Source organism: Schistocerca serialis, chromosome 11 (assembly GCF_023864345.2).
Source record: "Schistocerca serialis cubense isolate TAMUIC-IGC-003099 chromosome 11, iqSchSeri2.2, whole genome shotgun sequence".
Classification (NCBI taxonomy): domain Eukaryota; kingdom Metazoa; phylum Arthropoda; class Insecta; order Orthoptera; family Acrididae; genus Schistocerca; species Schistocerca serialis.
The window spans coordinates 178,065,361-178,084,867 of record NC_064648.1 but is presented as its reverse complement, the minus strand read 5'-3'; the positions used below and the strand labels follow the sequence as shown (position 1 = coordinate 178,084,867).

Here is a 19,507-nt window from a genome sequence, read left to right as displayed (position 1 = left end):
AATTTTAATTTTTGTTTTTATTATTGTTGATGTAGTGAGTGAAAATGAATTTCTTTATACTTCAGCAATCTTTTTTTTTTTTCTTCAGTGCTGTGCTGTAATTGAAGGAGATTATGTAACTGGCATGATTTTTGTGATGTGCTTTTGGAGCAAAATGTGGCCTTTCGCTGTTTACTTTAACTAGATTACTTCTAAGTAGTCTGTTGATTACCATATCAGTACAATTTTAGCCTTCATATACATATGAGTATTATTTTGTGTAGGTGCTGTTCAACAACTTTAATATAGGTTAGGAATTGCATCATACTCGGTCACAAACTGAGTATTCTTAGACAATGTACCAAAGGAGAACACACACACACACACACACACATGGGTACCTCTAAATTGTTTCTCTTTGAGTATACCTGCATTATATATAGAGTATCACTTAATTGCACAAAGCATATACATAAAAAATGTATTCAACTGTGAATTCCACAACTGAAATAATTAATAAACATCTTGAAATGCTCCATTTTGGTATAACTTGTGATATAACTAATTGTGTACTTCTGCCCTCCAGTTAAACTATCAATACGCATGAATAACAATAATGAATTATTATTGAATGCATTCATATATATCTATTTTAAATGTTTTTATATGATGATATTCTAACAGTTTCATTTGGATAGTTAAGATCTAACTCCTACAATGGTTTTTCTGAATTTTAGTGGAGTATGCCACTAGTTGAAATATATCAACAGTAGAAAAATGTTTGGAGTATCTAGAGTGTGCTACGTAAGGTCTTCAGGCAGTTACAGCAGTAAAAAAAAGGCACTAGGATTATCTCAAACATATTCGTAGTTTACACTGGAAAATGGAAGTACATGATTGGTTAAGTCACAAGTTATACCAAACTGGAACATTTCAAGATTTTTATTAATTGTTGCAGCCGTGTAACACACAGTTAAATGTGTATGTTATAAGTACATTCTTGGTATAATTTGGTGATGCTCTGTGTATAATGCAAGTATACTTGACGAAAAATGGGTTATAAGCCTTTGTGTAAGTTAGCACTATTGTATACAAGTGATGTAAGCTGTTCTTCGGTGCAGATGGCGCGAGGATCATCAGGTTGTGGCCAAAACTGACGGTCAAAATAAAAATTAGTACAGGTGTCTATTGCATGATGCAGTTCCAAACCGACATATATAAGTGTACGACAAGTGGATCGAAGCAATGCCTGTGTTCAAGCCTCTGTAGCACAGAGAGTGCTTCTGGAGTCACAGTTGCATGTAAACTTATGCCACCTGCACACTGCACCATTCTGTGAAGTATCACATTGTCAGAAGCATGAATTAGGGCAGAAGTTTTTCGCTAGCATGTAACCTTAGCCACACTTTTCATACAATACGTCTGTCAGTGTGATTGTCAGCCATTTTGAATGTCTGTGTTGTCGAATCAGCTTTCCAGTTACCCCCTGCAGGGAGTGGATGATCTTGCCCTTTGTGCCATGTCTGCTGCTTTGCACAGTTGCTTTCCAGTGTCTGCTACTGCCCCTCGAAGATGTCGGCTTGTGGTTTCGGAAAGACTGCCCTAGCTTCCGTGTGCCGTGTGGAAGTTGCCTCATCACGGACAGGCAGTGCTGCCAAAACTGCACGAGCGAGGCTGCCGTTGTTGTGATCGTGTGTGCCAAATGCTTCGTTAGTAGTAGTATTAGTAGTAGTCGCTGCCATGATATCTTTCCATTTCTTTTGGCCATTCTGTGGAGGGATATGCTGTGTTAAATTGTTGCTGACTAGATCACTGCAATCGGGGAGTGGCGTGTAGTATTAATCTGTAAATCCCGAGATTCCGCACTGTATGGCCTGAGACGTTTGATTAGCATTTGAGGACTACTTCCGTGTATATGTTGCTAGGGTTAGAAACTTTTCATTAAACCAGTTTCTTTAAAAGAAATTAAAATAGTTATCTGTATCTGACACCTGTATCTTCATTCTTGATGTGTTTGGAGGGTTCACAGCCTCTTCAGGTGGATTACATGAAAATTTATTTTCCTGATTGTAGCCAGTAGTCTGCTTTGTGCTTCACTTACTATAAATTAGTCATTATGTGTCACTTATTGTATTACAACAGTGAAGTTATACATTAGAACCAATTACAAAGCTACTCTCAAAATTTTGCAGCCAATAGAACACTGCAAGTCGTTACACACACGTATTTGTATCACTGACAAGCACACAAACACAAAACAGAAACAATCCAGAGATCGTGCATAAATAAAAATACATTTCTTGTAAGTCAAAGAGCATTGCCACCTTTCCTTGTTGCTGCGATGTGCAGTGCGGAGACTGTTCTGATGCATCACTCCACCCTAGTCTGTCCTGTGTAAGCACCCGTTTTTAGTCAAGTCGTGCCATAAATTTCTTTCTTTCCAAATTCAGTTCAGTACCTCCGCTGTACTTCAGTCATCATCATTTATTCTTTTGCCTGAATAACAAAAATCATCTACCACTCATATTGTCTCATTTCAAAATTTAATTCCCTCAGTATCACTCGATTCAGTTTGACTGCATTCGATGACATTTGTTTTACTTTTGTTGATGTTCACCTTATAACCTCTTTTCAAGACATTATCCATTTTACTCAACTCATCTTTTGAGTTCTTTGCCATCTCTGACAGAACTACAATGTCATTGGCAAATCTTTTTATTTCTGCTCCCTGAACCTTCCCCTCTCCAGATTTCACCTTGGTTTCCTTTACTGCTTGCTGTATGTACAAATTAAATAACTTGAGGAATAGGCTACATCCCTGCCTCACTCCTTTCCCAATTACCACTTCCCTTACATGTCCTTTGATTTTTCAGTCTGATTTCTGTACAAGTTGTTTATAGTTTGTAATCACTCATTCTGTCTTAGCCAAAAGGAAAAGTTTCCCCCATATAAATTATGTTCGCAAAGATTTAACTCTCTATGTAGCTCCCTCAATAAGTTAAGTCACGACTTCTGGTATCCAGTTCTGTCGACATTCACATTTCTAATATTGAGTTTTCCAAGTGCGATCAATGGCTGCCACTAACATATTACTCCACAATCCTCTTCTACTACTTACAACTTTCAATGCTTCACATATAAATTCACAGAACTGATAATACATACACAAAAAACACATCTTCTATTCTCGTCACTTCTCACTTTCAATAGAACTAATATTTCCTCAATTGTAATAATTTATTTCGCACGTGGGACGTAACCTGACCGTCACCTTTGGCCACTTCTAACCCACTGATGTCTCTCAAATGTCTGCCAAGTGTGTGCAGTCTAATTGGGGGCTCCCCGACTATTGGCACTGAACTGCCACGTCTGGAACCTCATAGGAAGTCAACGATATGGCAGTCACTGGCAGTAGGTGGCTGTTATCGATTATTAATAAGTGTAACCATAATAGTGCCCTTACAGCATATCCCTGAGAATGCCACTGAGAGAAATGGATAGACTGACACGTTATCTGTGCTGAGCCTGGTGCACCGCTTAATGGTCGTGGTGTTTCTGCTTGTTCCCCCACCTGCACCTGCGCCTCTGCCTGTGCTGTCTGCCGTTGCACCCAAAAGCGGAACCTTCGCCACCGGACAGTGGTTCGGCAACCACCTGTGCACCTTCTCAGTTCACGTGCCGGGACGGGACGTGCATCGAGGCCAGCCGCCACTGTGACAGGACATTCGACTGCCCCGACTACTCGGATGAGGAGAGATGTGGTGAGTTGTGAGATTCGGTGTGGCGGCACTCGACTGACGGGAGCCGTAAGATCGACAAAGTCTCTGCGGGTATACTTTACTAGATCTGTGAGAGTCGGTCAGGAAGTAAGACCTCATTTTTTAAAAAAAAATTTATTTTGCAAGAAAAATAAATGCTGATACATAAGATGACATTGTCTAATACATTAGGGGAATACGGCTTGAGGAAACATTGCAGAAGCGAAGTCCAAAATTAAATTCCGTGGAGAAATTTCGGAACCATCTGAAATCAAATCTGGTGTAAGGCAAGATGATGGCCCCACCCAATGCTCTTCAATGTTTTTTTTTTTTTTTTTTTTTTTTCTTTTTGCTGGTCTTATCTCATCTCTTCAAGTGGTCAACATAGTAATTTAGATTCGGAAGTGTTAGTGATACAGCCTCCCAGAGGATGGAATTTATGCACCCCATCTGCCTGTGTGTAGTGTTACCTGTGTGAAAATGTGAGACATTTTCGAAATGTTTGTGAATTGTGCAACTTAGGTGGGACATGAGTACCAGCACATTACTCATGCAGTCGGATGTGAAAACTGCCTAAAATCCACATCCAGGCACCTAGCAACTAGTGCTCATTGTTAACACACTAGGTGAATTGAGTTTGTGGCTGGGGCTCCTCCCTGAATCCGGGAGGCAGCTTGCTAACATGTGCTGCCATCTGCTCTTCAACTGTTTTTTGGGAAAGGCAGTAAGGGAATGGAAATTTAGACTTCAAGAAAAAGGAACCCAAGAAATCAGAGTGGGATATAAAAGCTCACATGTCAAACTGAACAGCTTTTGCAGATTATTTAGCGATATTTTCTGAAAACATCAGTGCAGCAATTGACCCTGCTGAAAGAGTTACTGTAAAAGGCTGGCTTACAAATTTCTTTTCTGAAGCCAAAATTCGTAATGAACTTTAAAAATGCCCCAAATTTCCTAAGTGCCAGATACATTACAGACAACAGAGTGAATAAATTTAAATACTTAGGTAAAGAAACAAACAAAAATAGAGCCCATAAAATGGAAATGAAAAAATACTTTACAATTAACTAAGGACACATACAATAAAACAATTGCGCTCAGTAAATGCAAAAATCCATTACTACAGTATAACCAGGGTGCCTTCATACAGCAGATTGTTTAGCCCTCAACAAAAAGGGAGAAATTGAAGAGTAGGAGAAAAAGGAATGGAAGGTACTATGGAAAATACTAGGTCTAAGAAAAGTTGAAAGTACATGGATGAAAAGAAGGAATGATGAAATCAGCACCCAAACAATAAAACTATTTGATGCTGGCAGGAAACAGAGAATTTCGTTTTATTGGCTCTTGGTTAGAATGATCCCAGAAAGATTCACTAAAAAGATATCTGAGACTTTTGAAACTCAAAGTAGTTGGTTCAGGGCAAAGCGCATCACCGTACGAACAGGTGAAAGAAGAAAAGGACCGAATGAAAGAACTGTTAACACCGGAAATTAGAAAAGAAGAGAAAGTCGTGACAAAGTTACTTTACGCATCCCATAGACGTCTGAACTCAAAGAAAGAAAGATCGATAACAGCTGCAACATTCACCCACGAAAAACATAGGCCTCGAGTTGCTGGCTGGCCGCTGCGTCCCGATTGTACCAGTGAACTATGTTCGTACATCAGCTTCTCTTACTGCGATGAATTCGTCGTTTAACGGTGCTGATGCCCACCATAGTTTCTCCACACACATTCTTCAGCATTTCTGTGATTTGACGTGTCACCTCCTGCAGCAAGGAATTCAGTCACAGAACACTGTCTTTTTTTATGTGCGTCAATGTCGGCCATTTTCTAAACTTACCCAGTGTCGTCGTCATCTGATGATATAGGTCACTGTTAGTGGAGTGGTCTGTAGAAGGTGGTTTGCAGAAGTGCACCAAATTCATTACTACTACATTATCGTCTTAATCAAGGAGAAAAAAATTAGGTATTACTTTCTTCTTGGCTGCAGTACGTGGGGTCCCCAAAACTGAGTTAAGTAAACACGTTTCTCAGTAGTGCTTCTAATAGCCATGCCCTATGTTTGTATGGTACACAACGCCCGGGAGACAAAAACCAAAAGTTAGGAAACCGAATGTGGCATGCCCTGTTACATGTTAGACCTGAGTTGATATGCTAGCCCGATGAAATATGGTATCATTTCTACAAGCGTGCATTTGCCTCTTAAAAATGCCGTAGGGTGGGTATAGAACTTATAAATTATCCAGCGATGCAGAATATAGGATTCTTGCCAACCAGTTCTACTTTTGCTATGCAGGAAATATCGTTATGTGTGTATCGTGGTCCACTTTCATATATGGAAATTTGGTGTCGTTAACCTGTATTCCATTGTTATACAATCATTGGATAGTATATTTTGCTGTTTTATTGGCGTTACCGGTATTAATTTACATGATCGATTTTGAAATTAATCGGTTAAACCTTCAGATGTGCTATGAGTAAAACATAAATCAACAGTGAATATAAGTTCATTTGCACAATTTCGAAATCAATCATGTGAATTAAATATCATCAATAAAACACCTGAATGGGTTATGCAATAACAGTACTATGTTAATTTATGCATATCCTTCCTTCAAATAAGGATAACATGGGCATTTCATCAGAAGAAAAAAGGAAATAAATGTCTTGTTCTTTACTTCAATCCACATAAAATCGTTTCGTCCACATTAGCTAACTTAAACTTGACTACCCAAGCATAAAATTGTTGAGCATTTACAAAGGAGCCAATATCGATTATGAAAGGCGACATCCGCGAGTTAGAACCACACTTCAGTAATTGATAGCGGAGCGTTTCTACGAGTTAGCGGAAGAGTTATTGGGAAATTTATGAAAATCGAATTTGGAAGCCCAATGTGTACGTAGTAACTCCAACATCGACTATGTCGATTTTCTCTTACACAATCGATTTTCTCTCCCATGTAGGCGGTCAATCTTTGAGAAACGTGATTAGGCTGTTGGATTATTCATAAAAAATATCGCCTGATCTAGATGGCGCGTGGCGATTTGTGCACCAAAGAGCAACAAGGAAGCAAGAATCTAATCACCGCCTACATTTAATATAAGAGAAACAGCTGGTTGTGCTGACTGAATCGGAAACTGTAACAGCTGGTAACCAGAGGCGGTTTGTGTTAAACGATTAAGGATTGTAAAACCGACATTTGGCCAGGCTAGCAAAATCGATTCAGGATACACATGTAATCACCACAGCCGGCAACGATTTCCGAAATTCGATTTTCGTCTTCGGAAGCGTGTGTCGCATTTTAAGGATGACAATATACGCAGTAAATAAAGCTCGAAAATAATTGAAATTTATCCAAAGCACCGCTGTAATGTGAGGGAGTTTCTGTTCTCTGATGTTGGCTCATCTGCCATTTTAAAAAAATTGTACCACATTTGAACAAGGTTGCCAGGTAAACGGATTAGGCGGGATTACCTCGATTTTCCTATAAAAAACTAGATGATGGGTAAACTGTAGGGATACATAAAAATTCCGATCACGCTAAAACAGAATATATTTCGCATTATATACTCTCTTCTTCCTGTGAGTGATTAAAACTAACAGACAGTCTTGTAAACGTAACTGAAATCAAAATGTTCAGCTTTTAATCAGAAGAGAGCTAAGTTGGCAAACCTGCACGGCCATTACCTCGAAGTTCGAACTCGCTGAGAGCCAGAATTCGTTCTGAACAATTGGTGGTTGTTGCCGTGCTGTAACAGTTGCAGTATTTCTGCATAATGGATTCGTCGTCAGACAACGAAACCAATGAAGCGCCACTGCGGAAAAACAAGCCAAAGTTAATATTGAAAAAGAAGTTTAATAATGATGGGCGTAAGCTTTATTCGCGGCTTAATAAAGGTAAGTGTGATAATACTACTCACTATACGACCCCCAAATATTTTAGTGTGTAGCACATAGTGCCCCCATTCGCAAATTAAAAATGTTCTTGCTTTACTTCTCACGGAAACCACTAGGGGAAGTGACATACAGAAGCGTCGTTTGGTTTTAATTCGGCCTGATGTACTTATATTTCAGTGGACTGCCGCGGCAGTTGATTCCCACTATTGTTTTTCAATTCCAGCACATCTCGGCAATATATTCCTATCGATGCACAAAGTCAACAAAGATGATTTCGTCAGTGCTAGGGCTGTATTCAAAAGGCCGAACAATTAAACAGTTGAATGACGCTCTGTATTCTGCGTCTCCCGTTGCAACAAAGAAAGGGCGAGTAGAAACCTGCCCACAAGTGCGCTATTTGCCCCGTGAAGAAGCAGCGCTACAATAGCTCTCATTTAAGGGCAATGGTAGTGGAACATCTGGTAGAATGTGGTAGGACTCAAAAGTGAGTTTAGCTAGCCATCTTCATTGCCCACGGTTATCGCTGGACTGATAGCAGCTCAATATATTTAAATAAAAGCACTCAGGACAGAACACTGTATTACTTTGTGTTTAGACTCTCCAGAATTCTGAAGATGGCCCATAACATACATAGCAGCACACAGATGTGCGATAACAGAAAATTAGGATAAGTTAAAAAGGTCCCATAAGTTTTCTATGATGCACTTTTGAGCCATTGTTGCTCCTAGATGTGTGTTTTAAGCCTGTGGTGGATATGTCTGTGCTTTGATTACAAATCTGTTTTCCCCTGAGAAGAACAATTGTTCGACAGAAGAAGTCATCTTTGTGAAGGAGGAGTCTAATGCATAATAATTTTCGGAGAATAGTTTGCTACTGCAAAATAATTCGTGTGAAAAAGTGGCAGTGGTTTCCTGCATTCCCTCGCAATACTAACGTGACTGAATCTTCGGAAGAAACATATAACACTAAAAGCAACAGTGGCAGTGATGAAGGCTTTCAGCGAACTGAATGCATTCCTGGTTTGCTGTTTTTTTACTTCTGCCCTATTTCAGATGCAGAGGCAACATAAAAGATTGTGTTGTGAGAATAATACTTGAGCTGAAGATTCCACATTACCAGTCCACAGAGAGTGTGCATTTGGGGAACAGCAGTGGATATACTTTTTGTATGTCAAATGCTTGTAGCAGTCCTGAAAGCAGTTGCAACTGTGGGGGGTTCAGTTGTAACGCTTGAACTTATTGTAGATTGCAGTAGCCTGCTGTGAACATTTAGCTACAACAAAGTAAATGGTGTTCGTAATTCACAGTAGTTTTATGCTGAGTGTGGTGTTATTAGCTGTTCTAAAAATCCCTCCTTTTTTCCCCTGTTATGTGATTAAAAAGTGGTGTCTTAAGTTATACGGGCTGGGTAGGCATATAAAAAAAATTGTCAGTAACGTTCATTTGTGTCCTCAGCACATCCAAGGTTATTTCAGTCGACTGTGCAAATTAAAGCTGTGTTTGTGTTTGTGTACCGAATGAACTTAGATGGCTTATTCGTGGCTTAGATGCTAGGCATACATATTTTGTGGTGCATGCTATATGAGTGAATATGTTTTGCACATCATTTTGTGCTCGGATCTTACACCTAGAAATTGGTCAAATGATTTGCACAATAAGTATCACAGGCATGCTAAATGTGAATGTGCCCAAATCTTTAGTTAAAGTCATTAATAAGAATTACCTGTAGTCGACATTTCTTAGGTCATATTGTCGACTTGTTTATGCAAACTTTTCCCACTAGATTTGTGAAAGGCGGCATTAATTTGCTCTTGTATTTTTAATTTTCGTGATGAAACTGAAGTCGATTAAAAATGACAATAATTCCCACTTGACAATAAAAGATTATCATTGTAAATAAAGAATTGATGTAACTTAGTCATTACAACTTAATAATGTATTGCCAATACTTCAGATTTTAAACATTAATTGAACAAATTTTAATATATCAGTGTATATTCACAGAGGTTTCTAAATATATTTGTTGTTGTTAAGTCAGTATTTAAATGTTGTTGGGATAAAAATTGATATCTTTATCGGTAGAATGACAGATATAAAGGAGAAACTTCAAACTGAAGTGGCTCAGACACACATATATGATAAGAATATTGATGAAAAACAGTTCAAATGTAGGCCCTGATATGTTCAGTATTCAGCAGTAGATTTGCACGCTAAGGCCATAAATTTTTATCTGATAATCGGTTTACGTATCTTGAACATATGGATGTATATTTTTGCATGTTATACATATAACTTTTTTTCTACTGCTTGATAGCATATATGGATGCCGTTTGGGTCAGATGATGCTTGGTCCTTGTTGGTGACCTTTCTTACTTGGCATCATTTCCTTAATTTTGAAGTTATTGTTATGTGAAGACCATTTCATAAAATACTCTTAGAGATTTCCTATGATAATACTAGCATAGATTTTGCTATAAATGTGTTGCTAGTTGGCAGTAGTGAGGCAGGTTACATATCATTGATCTGTGGTGCTTTTTTTCCCATCAATCTTAGAGTAGTGGATCTTTTCTCTGGGGTTGTTGATGTTCTGTACATTATCTGAATTCAAAACTTGCATCCAACCATTGTATACATTAAAATGACAAGTGGGGAAGATCAGCAAGTTCTGCACCTGAAACACTTATATGCTGGTAGAAATACTGTTTCAAAATTGTTTTAACTGTTTGTTGGAAAAGTTTTTGTAGCAGTAAGCTAATAGAGTAGACATGTAGAGTTTACAGACTGCCTGTTCAGTTCTACGAAAACCTCCAAAATTTAACCATTTTATTTGTGGAATTAAAGCTGTTCAGTTCAGAATTCATGGCACGAGAGTTAATTGCACGATTTGCTCCCCTCTGCTGTTAATTTTGTAATTTGGCCACCATATCAGCACCACATCACTGGCCTTGTAAGTTGCACCACACCCTGTACTGTAGAACCAGGCATGCATGTATTGTTAGCCATTTTTTAAAAATTCTTTGACTTTATCTTTGCAACTGCATTTTAAAAGCAGTTTGTCAGATTTGCACATGTATTTAGTGTATGTGGTGAAGTGCCTGGGAGAACCCTCAGCATAGCAGCACCCTTTTATTTGGCACTGTATTGGTTTTAATTTTTCATTTCTCACGTATGCTTTTTGTTGTTTTTTTTTTCCCTCCACCCCTTTCTTTTTCCGTCCCTGCACCCACATTCCTGTTGACCTTTGCGCTCTACGCACATTTCCTCCAACCACCAAAAATTTCTCTGCACTCAACGGGAACTTCCCACCGAAAGAGGGAGTGTGCGTCCCGGGTGAGTTCCCCTGTGCCGACGGAAGTCAGTGTGTGCCAGAGTACCAGCGGTGCGACGGCCAACGCAACTGCAGGGACGGGTCCGACGAGGAAGACTGTGGTAGGTGTCTGCTCGCATTCACTCGTCCATAGCGACAGCGTCCGTTCTCTAAATGTCGTCCAGAAACTCTGTGTGTGTGTGTGTGTGTGTGTGTGTGTGTGTGTGTGTGTGTGAGGGGAAGGGGGGGGAGGTCAGCACAGCAACATAGGAGAGGGAGTCAAACTTTGAGCCAAAACTCTGTGGAGGACTTATTTTCCAGGGAGAATAGTAATTCCAGCTGATAAATGTCATGGTTTGAAAATAATTTATTTTCCGGCACTGTCACCCACAATTTCAGTACCTTTCTCGACTGTCACCTGCCATCTGCAGGTTGTGACAGATGCCATAATTCACTCTAACCACTGAGGAAACCACATTGTTGGCTGATGACCTCTAGATGGCGAGTGATGGTCAAAACTGATAAAGTCATACTGAAATTGTGTGTCTTTGTGCCAGAAAATAAATCATTTTCAAAATGAGCTTTTGAACAGTCAGTGGAATCTCCAGTAGGACTGAAATGTCGTTTGTTCCAGAATGATAATTTTTTTCATAAAATTGGAAATATAAATGGATAAAATAAAATCAATGAAGGATAGTTGGAGGGCTGGTACAAATCGTATTTCCAGATATCTCTTTGAGAAAGAGATACAAATCACCTGCTTTGGTAGCTGACTGACATGATGGGAATTTAATGGTCTGAGTGAAACCAAATGAAAACTCCAACCTTGTTAAATACAAAATTATATTTTTTGTTATTGTGGCAAAAACAATGAAAACTCCAAGCTTTCAAAATATAGCATTACTTTTTTTTTTTTGCTTGGTGAAAAATAGAGAGAGGTCGTGGTAGGAGAACGTGTGCTTATTTAGGAGAGTTGTAGAGTTTGACAAAACAATATTCTGCATATATACACAGAAAGACCTGTATTATATGAATATGCAATTGCCAAACAACCACTGGAAGCAGCCACAATCACACCTATTAAATAATCTGAAAATATGCGTATGGAGTGACCTAAAGTGGAATGAAGACAGGAAAGCGGTTGTAGGAATAGCAAATGCCAGGTTGAGGTTCGTTGGGAGAATTCTTGGGCAATGTAGTCCACACATGAAGAAGGTACCATACAAAACTCTTGTAGTTGACTATGCTTCTTCATCTGAGAGCCTTAAAGTATATGGAATAGAGAAGTTCCAAACCAGAGCAGCATATTTTGTCAGTAATTCATTCTGTAAGGGTGAATGCATCACAGAGATGCTTATCCTGCTCCAATGGCCAAAGCTACAAGAGAAGAAGTGTGCGTCATGGTGTAATTTACTGTTGAAATGCCAAGAGTGGAGGAGGAAATTAGTGTTTAACGTCCCGTCAACAATGAGGTCATTGGAGCATAAGCTCAGATTAGGGAAGAAGATTGGCCATGCCGTTTCAAAGGAACCATCCCGGCATTTGCCTGAAGTGATCAAGGGAAATCTTGGAAAACCTAAATCAAGATGGCCAGATGCGGGATTGAACTGTCTCCCTCCCGAATGTGTGTCCACTGTGCTAACCACTGCACCACTTCGCTCAGTAGTTGCCAAAAGTGGACATTCCTAGTAGAGTCAGTCAACATATCGCTTTCTCCTACATTTATTTTGTGAAAACACCCTGAAGGTAAAATAAGAGAGGTTTACCAAGAATCGTTCTTGCTGCAAACGATTTGTGACTGGAACAGGGAGTTGGAGAAACTGTAGCGGTAGCAAAAGTACTCTCTGTCGCTTACTGTAAGGTGTGTGTGTTAATATACCTATGGATGTAAAAAGTTTCCATCCTAAATGGCAGTTTTGAAAGCTTGGTGTTTCCATTCTGATTAGAATAACTAGGTAATCAGATAGAAATAAAAGTGCCGATGAAATAAAGAGAATGTGGATTATATAGGACACATTTGATGCAGTTGTGATGTGTGTTGGTATATGTGGTTGAGTTGCCGACCACATCTGTCTGTGTACCTCTGACGGAGCTACATTGTTTCTGTAAACACTTGTGATTTCTCGAAAAATTCACATTGGCGTGGTGAGTACACTACCGTGCCAAAATCAGCACTCAAAACATTACTTCCCTGACACTAATGTAACATTTGGTGTATACTTAATGTAAGTAGATGCTTGTTAATGGGTTTTAAGTATGGTGGTGGTTTGTGTATATATATGTACATTTGTGTCTGAAGCACAGAATATTTGTAGCAGGGAATACTTGTATGGGGTGATGTGGGCGGCCTGTTTTAAGAAATTGCTTGAGCACATGGGTTTTAATGCCAGTTTGCATTGTGTCTTTTCAAATCAGTGGCAAGGATGGTAAATATTCCATACTCATCAAATTATTCCCTTCTTCTGAACACAAAATGAAACTTGAGAAGTTGCGGAGAATGGCCAGAGATTTAATTTGTCAGACAAATGCTGTTATGGTTTTCAGTCCACTTACTTTTGCTGTATCCCATTCACACATTACCTCCCCAGCCTTAGTCTCGTGAGAATGGAACTTCAATCTGTTTTGAACCACAGGTGATGATGTGAAGTCTTTCTGCATGTTATGAATGACTGTCTGGTCAATTCATGTGTTGAGTAGGGTCTGTTTATCACTTATTGTCTTTGATTTTTGTAAATAATTTTTAATTTACCAATATTTTGTTTCAGCATTTATAGTTAACAACCATAAAATGATACTCAGTGTGGCATAATTACTGTATGGCAGAACCTTTAAACAAAATGAAAAGTGTAGAGAAGCTGTGTGCAACATGTGTCACAGTGCCTCTCTTTCTTTCTAATTAGGTACACACATACAAAGCAGATAGATGTACATGTACAGAACAAATGAAAGACAATGTCTTTTTATGGATTAAATCAAATACGAAAAAGTTTCTTGCCGTGGCTGCATCTGCATACATGTGTATAGCTTCATGCTGCCCCTAGGGATATCTTATTCCCACAGTATTTTTGTACAAATAATGAGTCAAGTGTATACCAATTTGGTTGAAATTGCTTTTACTTCATCTCTTTCTATCCCCACCGTCAGCCACAGGACGCTAAAGGGTGCATTAATGTCACAGTAAGTTTTTTCTGTCTTACTTGGACCAAGTTTGGTAGAAATTGCTTTGTTCATTACAAAGACAATCTGATTTGTTACTGCCCGTGCCCCCGCCCCATACACCGCCACTCCTAGAGGTACAGATTCATCGGTACTGTTACGATGAACCTAGCGACCCCGACAACTGTGGATTCGATGCTAATATCGGTTGTTATTGAATATTTCTATATGTCACGGCTTCTCACTTCCACACCAACACCTAGGGATGGTAGGGGTATACTACCTCGACAGTAGTGTATGCAAATAATTATACAAATAATGAGATCCTTATATACGAAATTTGGTTGGAATCGCTCCTGACATTCCTAAGTTATACTGCTTTGTCACTCTCTTTTCACCCCCATGTCCACCACTAGGGGAGGTTGGTGATTTGCACCTCCTCAGAAACCTTTGTGTGCGCACAGCTCACCAACGCCTCGTTACAGTCGGATGAGTGGTATAGGAATGCACAAGAGACAAACAAACAGATAATGATTTTTATATATTACCTTTTATTTTTAATATAATAGAGGGAAACATTCCACGCGGGAAAAATATATTTAAAAACAAAGATGATGTGACTTACCATACGTAAGCGCTGGCAGGTCGATAAATACACAAACAAACACATACATACACACAAAATTCTAGCTTTCGCAACCAATGGTTGCTTCGTCGGGAAAGAGGGAAGCAGAGGGAAAGATGAAAGGATGTGGGTTTTAAGGGAGAGGGTAAGGAGTCATTCCAATCCCGGGAGCGGAAAGACTTACCTTAGGGGGAAGAAAGGACAGGTATACACTCGCGCGCACACACACATATCCATCTGCACATACACAGACACAAGCAGACATTTGTAAAGGCAAAGAGTTTGGGCAGAGATGTCAGTCGAGGCGGAAGTACAGAGGGAAAGATGTTTTTGAAAGACAGGTGAGGTATGAGCAGCGGCAACTTGAAATTAGCGGAGGTTGAGGCCTGGCGGATAACGAGAAGAGAGCATATACTGAAGGGAATTTTGTGTGTATGTATGTGTTTGTTTGTGTATCAATCGACCTGCCAGCGCTTACGTATGGTAAGTCACATCATCTTTGTTTTAAATACCTTTTATTTTTAGTTTGAGATAGCTGCAAATGCAGATTTACAGAAGCAGTATGTAAACTTTTATGAGACTTGACATAGTCTAGTTTTGGGAGCATGCAGTCTTAATTTTTGATGTAAATTTTGCCTCAGTTGCAAATTTATACAAGAATAGCTGGTTTCGATTGATCAGGCAGTCCTCTTCAGATCATTAAAAACCTCATGTTAGTAACTCGTCACGTGTATCGTTAGAATGTAGTGTGTTATTAAAACTGTTATTAAAACTGTTGTGCATTGTGTGATGCTATTTTTTAATACACGGGCAAATGCCCATCCTCCAGTGAGTGCAATTTTGATCAATATGATAAACTAATCATATAACTGTGTGCACCTTTGGATCCTCCATTTGATGGATGCTGCTTATATCTTGAAAAGTATCATCAAAGAATGTACAGCATTCTTAATGGCACGGTAGGACTTACTGTAATGTGATGAATTACTCGCTGAAAAGAGGTTTTAGTTATCTAAAACTAATTGCCTGATTGATCTAAACTGGTCTCTTTGCAAGCTAGACATATGGATTTCATAGAGTATAGAATATTTTGCCTCAGTTGCGAATCTTTTGTTCTATCACAATCTGTTTGACCTAGAAGCTCGTATTCAAATGTTACATAATATCCAAAACAGAAAACCAGGCAACTGTAGGAGGTCATATTGAAAGAAGCTAGTATAAAGAAAGTAAATGAAAGCTGCCCACTGTTTGTGTCAGCAGACATTGTACCATATTTCATGATGCTACAACTAAAGCCCATCTCATATGGAGTACTATTCGCCATAAGTTTGCCTGGTGGCGCACTTGCAGAGATGACAGCCAGCTCGCACATCTGAGTTTTCGTGAGGTGTAAGATGGAGTGTGGGACGTGGCACACTCGATGACTGCGTGAACAGCAAGGCCTGAAATCCAGATGATCTTCAGTCTTTCTCAAGCAATTTTAAAGACACTATTGCAATTTTTAAAGACACTATTCAGTATATAAATATGATTCTTGCACATCTCATATCTTCGTCCCATCACTAATGCACAGGTACTGAATAAAATTAGGAGAGAAAAGTGCTTTGTTTTTATAAGGCTATGTATTTTGCAAGAAAATACTGAAGATTTAAACATGCACATGACCCTTATCTGTGATTTGCAATTTAAATTGGAGGACCAGTTGAACAGAGTAGGTAGTGTCTTCTAAATAGGCTATAAAGTAAACATAGACAAAAACAGTGGTAATAGACTGAAGTTGAACTAAATCAGGTGATTCAGAGGGAATTAAATTACGGAATGTGATGCTGAGAGTAGTAGCCGAATTCTCATTTGTGAGCAGCAAAATAACTGATGGTGACCAAAGTAGAGAGGATATAAAATACAGACTGGCAGTAGCAAGAAAGAAGAATTTTTTAACATCAAATATAAATGTAAGTGTTATAGAAAGCCATTTCTGTTGGTATTTGTCAGGATTGCACCCTTATACGGAATTGAAATGTGCGTGATGAGAATAGAATCTTGTGGAAAGTGGTTCTACAGAAGAATGCTGAAGGTTAGATGGGTAGGTCTAAAGATAAATGAGGATGAATCTAACTGGAGATTAAATAAGTTTATCATGCAACTTGACCTTGGGGGGGGGGGGGGGGGGGGTGAACTTCAAATGTGTAGAGGGAAACCTAGATGCGAATACAGTAAACAAGTTCAGACAGATGTATGCTACAGTAGTTAGGTAGAGATGAGGTGGTGGCTTGCACATGGTAGACAGGTGTGGACAGCTGCAGCAAACCAGCCTTCATGCTGAAAACCATAACCATGTAGTACAAGTGGTAGGCAACTGGTATAATCATTTGTTGGTGATTGTTTTTCAATATGGCACAGGCAGCTTTGAAGTTAATTGCTTCGTAACACACGAGGATGCCCATTCTTTTATCATAGACAGTATAACCTGTGCCATCTCAAAATTTTCCAAACCGCAAAAAGACATATAATTGAGGCAAACATTCACCTAATGCCCAGTAAAATGTTTTAATAGTTGCGTTGGTAATTTTGCCACTTTGAAAATAAAACTAATTAGCCTACCGCTGTGTGAAAGGCACTTATGTTACAACTGTATATGATAGATCTTAGTGCACAAATTTCTAAAGAGATGGTAAGTAAAATCTTTAATTTGGATAAAATGAGCATGGTAACTATGATTAGAAGGCTCCGTAATGTATAGCTACAGTGTCGCCCTTAGCTGGCCCCATTGCTATTAAATCAGTCATAAAGTAGTTTAGCCACACTGTGTATTTGTTCAGTTTGGAGAATTAGGTTACAATACTGATTTTGTTCTGTGAGTGGTTTCACCAAGTGGTAAGCTTGAAACTGTGTCGTTAGTATTGCTTTTGGTTACTGATTTAACAAAAATGTAACTTGCAAGAACCTTGTTAGACTATGAATTGGCAAACGCCGTTTTGTTGATTTAGTTTTTGATCAGATAATTTTTATGTGTTGGCACTGTTGTATTAACATAATGTTGGGTTTGTTAGCCATATAATCTGTTTATCAGTTTCAGGTGGACATACTGTTTTATGTAATTATATTTGTGGTAGAGGAGCCATGCTTTACTGCTTACTACATTGTAATATTTATATAATGGAAGGAAACATTCCACGTGGGAAAAATTATATATAAAAACAAAGATGAGGTGACTTACCGAACAAAAGCGCTGGCAGGTCGATAGACACACAAACAAACACAAACATACACACAAAATTCAAGCTTTCGCAACAAACTGTTGCCTCATCAGGAGAGAGGGAAGGAGAGGGGAAGACGAAAGGAAGTGGGTTTTAAGGGAGAGGGTAAGGAGTCATTCCAATCCCGGGAGCGGAAAGACTTACCTTAGGGGGAAAAAAGGACAGGTATACACTCGCACATATCCATCCACACATACAGACACAAGCAGACATATTTAAATGTCTTTCCTGATGAGGCAACAGTTTGTTGCGAAAGCTTGAATTTTGTGTGTATGTTTGTGTTTGTTTGTGTGTCTATCGACCTGCCAGCGCTTTTGTTCGGTAAGTCACCTCATCTTTGTTTTTATATATAACATTGTAATATTTGCTTTACTTAACATTCCTGTCCATACAAGCTGGTTTTCACATCTCTGTTCTTGCGTTACCTTATTTAGAACAAACATTACTCTGCAATTTTGCACAAATCAAGGTAAAAGGGGATGTATATTAATCAAAACATTGTTGTTCGTGTATTTATTATAGCTATGCAATAATAGCAAAGAGTTAGCTGGGTCATCCATTGTGCACCCTCTATCTGCTTGTGAGGTAATGTGATGGCTCTAGTTTTGCACAGTTCTCTTAGAATACCACGCTTCAGTTGTTTTTTATGTGATGACAAATGTTCGAATATTTTCTTCCCTTAGGTAGTGTGAGCATAAGTTTGTCAAAAAGATGCAGCCTTGTAATTTGAGTTCTTGGGACTGTAAACAATGTTTAACAGTAAATGTTTCAGAGTGCCTGCCCATGTCTTCACAATTAAGTAACTTCTTTAAATAAGGGCTTGGTGAACAAAGTATTCTAAATTAAAGGAAACATGAGAATTTCCTTCTATAAATGAGAGAAGATAACCCTGTATGTCATGCTAAACTGGCTGTTCAATTCTCCTGAAACTGTATTCAAATGGGTGCCCTAGACACTTTTATCAGGTGCTGTAAGCAGTAACCTTAGACATGAGTGCTGCCTGAACTGCAAGAGAAAGTACATATAAGAGTCTTTTACCTCACAAAGATGGCTTGGTCATTTGTCATAATGTAGTACAAAAGGATGGAACTGTCACTCTGGCTTAACATTAAAAGTAAATTAAATCTCTTAGTGAAGTGTGTATGTCATAGTTAATCTTCCAATAGAAGGCATGTTCACACATGGAATAATGGTGAAAATGTTTATACAAATTCAAATGCTTTGTTAAAATGACAGACAGTAGTGTTTAACACTGTGTTTTTCTAAAATGCCGTTACGTGGAAAACTGTAGCAGAAATTTTATGTGAGACAAGAGCACAGTGAATCGCAGTTGTGTTTTTCATATATGTATCAAAACCTTCAATGTTTAGGCTTTGGAACTAAAATGGGGAGAAATGTGAAACTGGTTTAATTAAATTATAAAGTGCATCATTGCATAAACGTTGTTCAGATTGCACACGTTTCCATGGAGAAATAAAGGCGTTATCAAGTTCTAAAATGGATTGCTACATACAGGTCGTGTTACGCT

The 19,507-nt window shown here is 38.8% G+C and overlaps 1 protein-coding gene across 1 annotated transcript in view; it reads left to right on the top strand.

Annotated features, from left to right (window-relative positions):
• The window catches only part of LOC126427231 (basement membrane-specific heparan sulfate proteoglycan core protein), a 792,772-nt gene that overhangs the window by 467,289 nt on the left and 305,976 nt on the right, over positions 1-19,507 (top strand). Inside the window, exons 17-18 of the mRNA XM_050089468.1 lie at positions 3,597-3,740; positions 10,947-11,063. Coding sequence (XP_049945425.1) covers positions 3,597-3,740; positions 10,947-11,063 — 261 coding nt within the window. The remainder of the gene's footprint in view (positions 1-3,596; positions 3,741-10,946; positions 11,064-19,507) is intronic.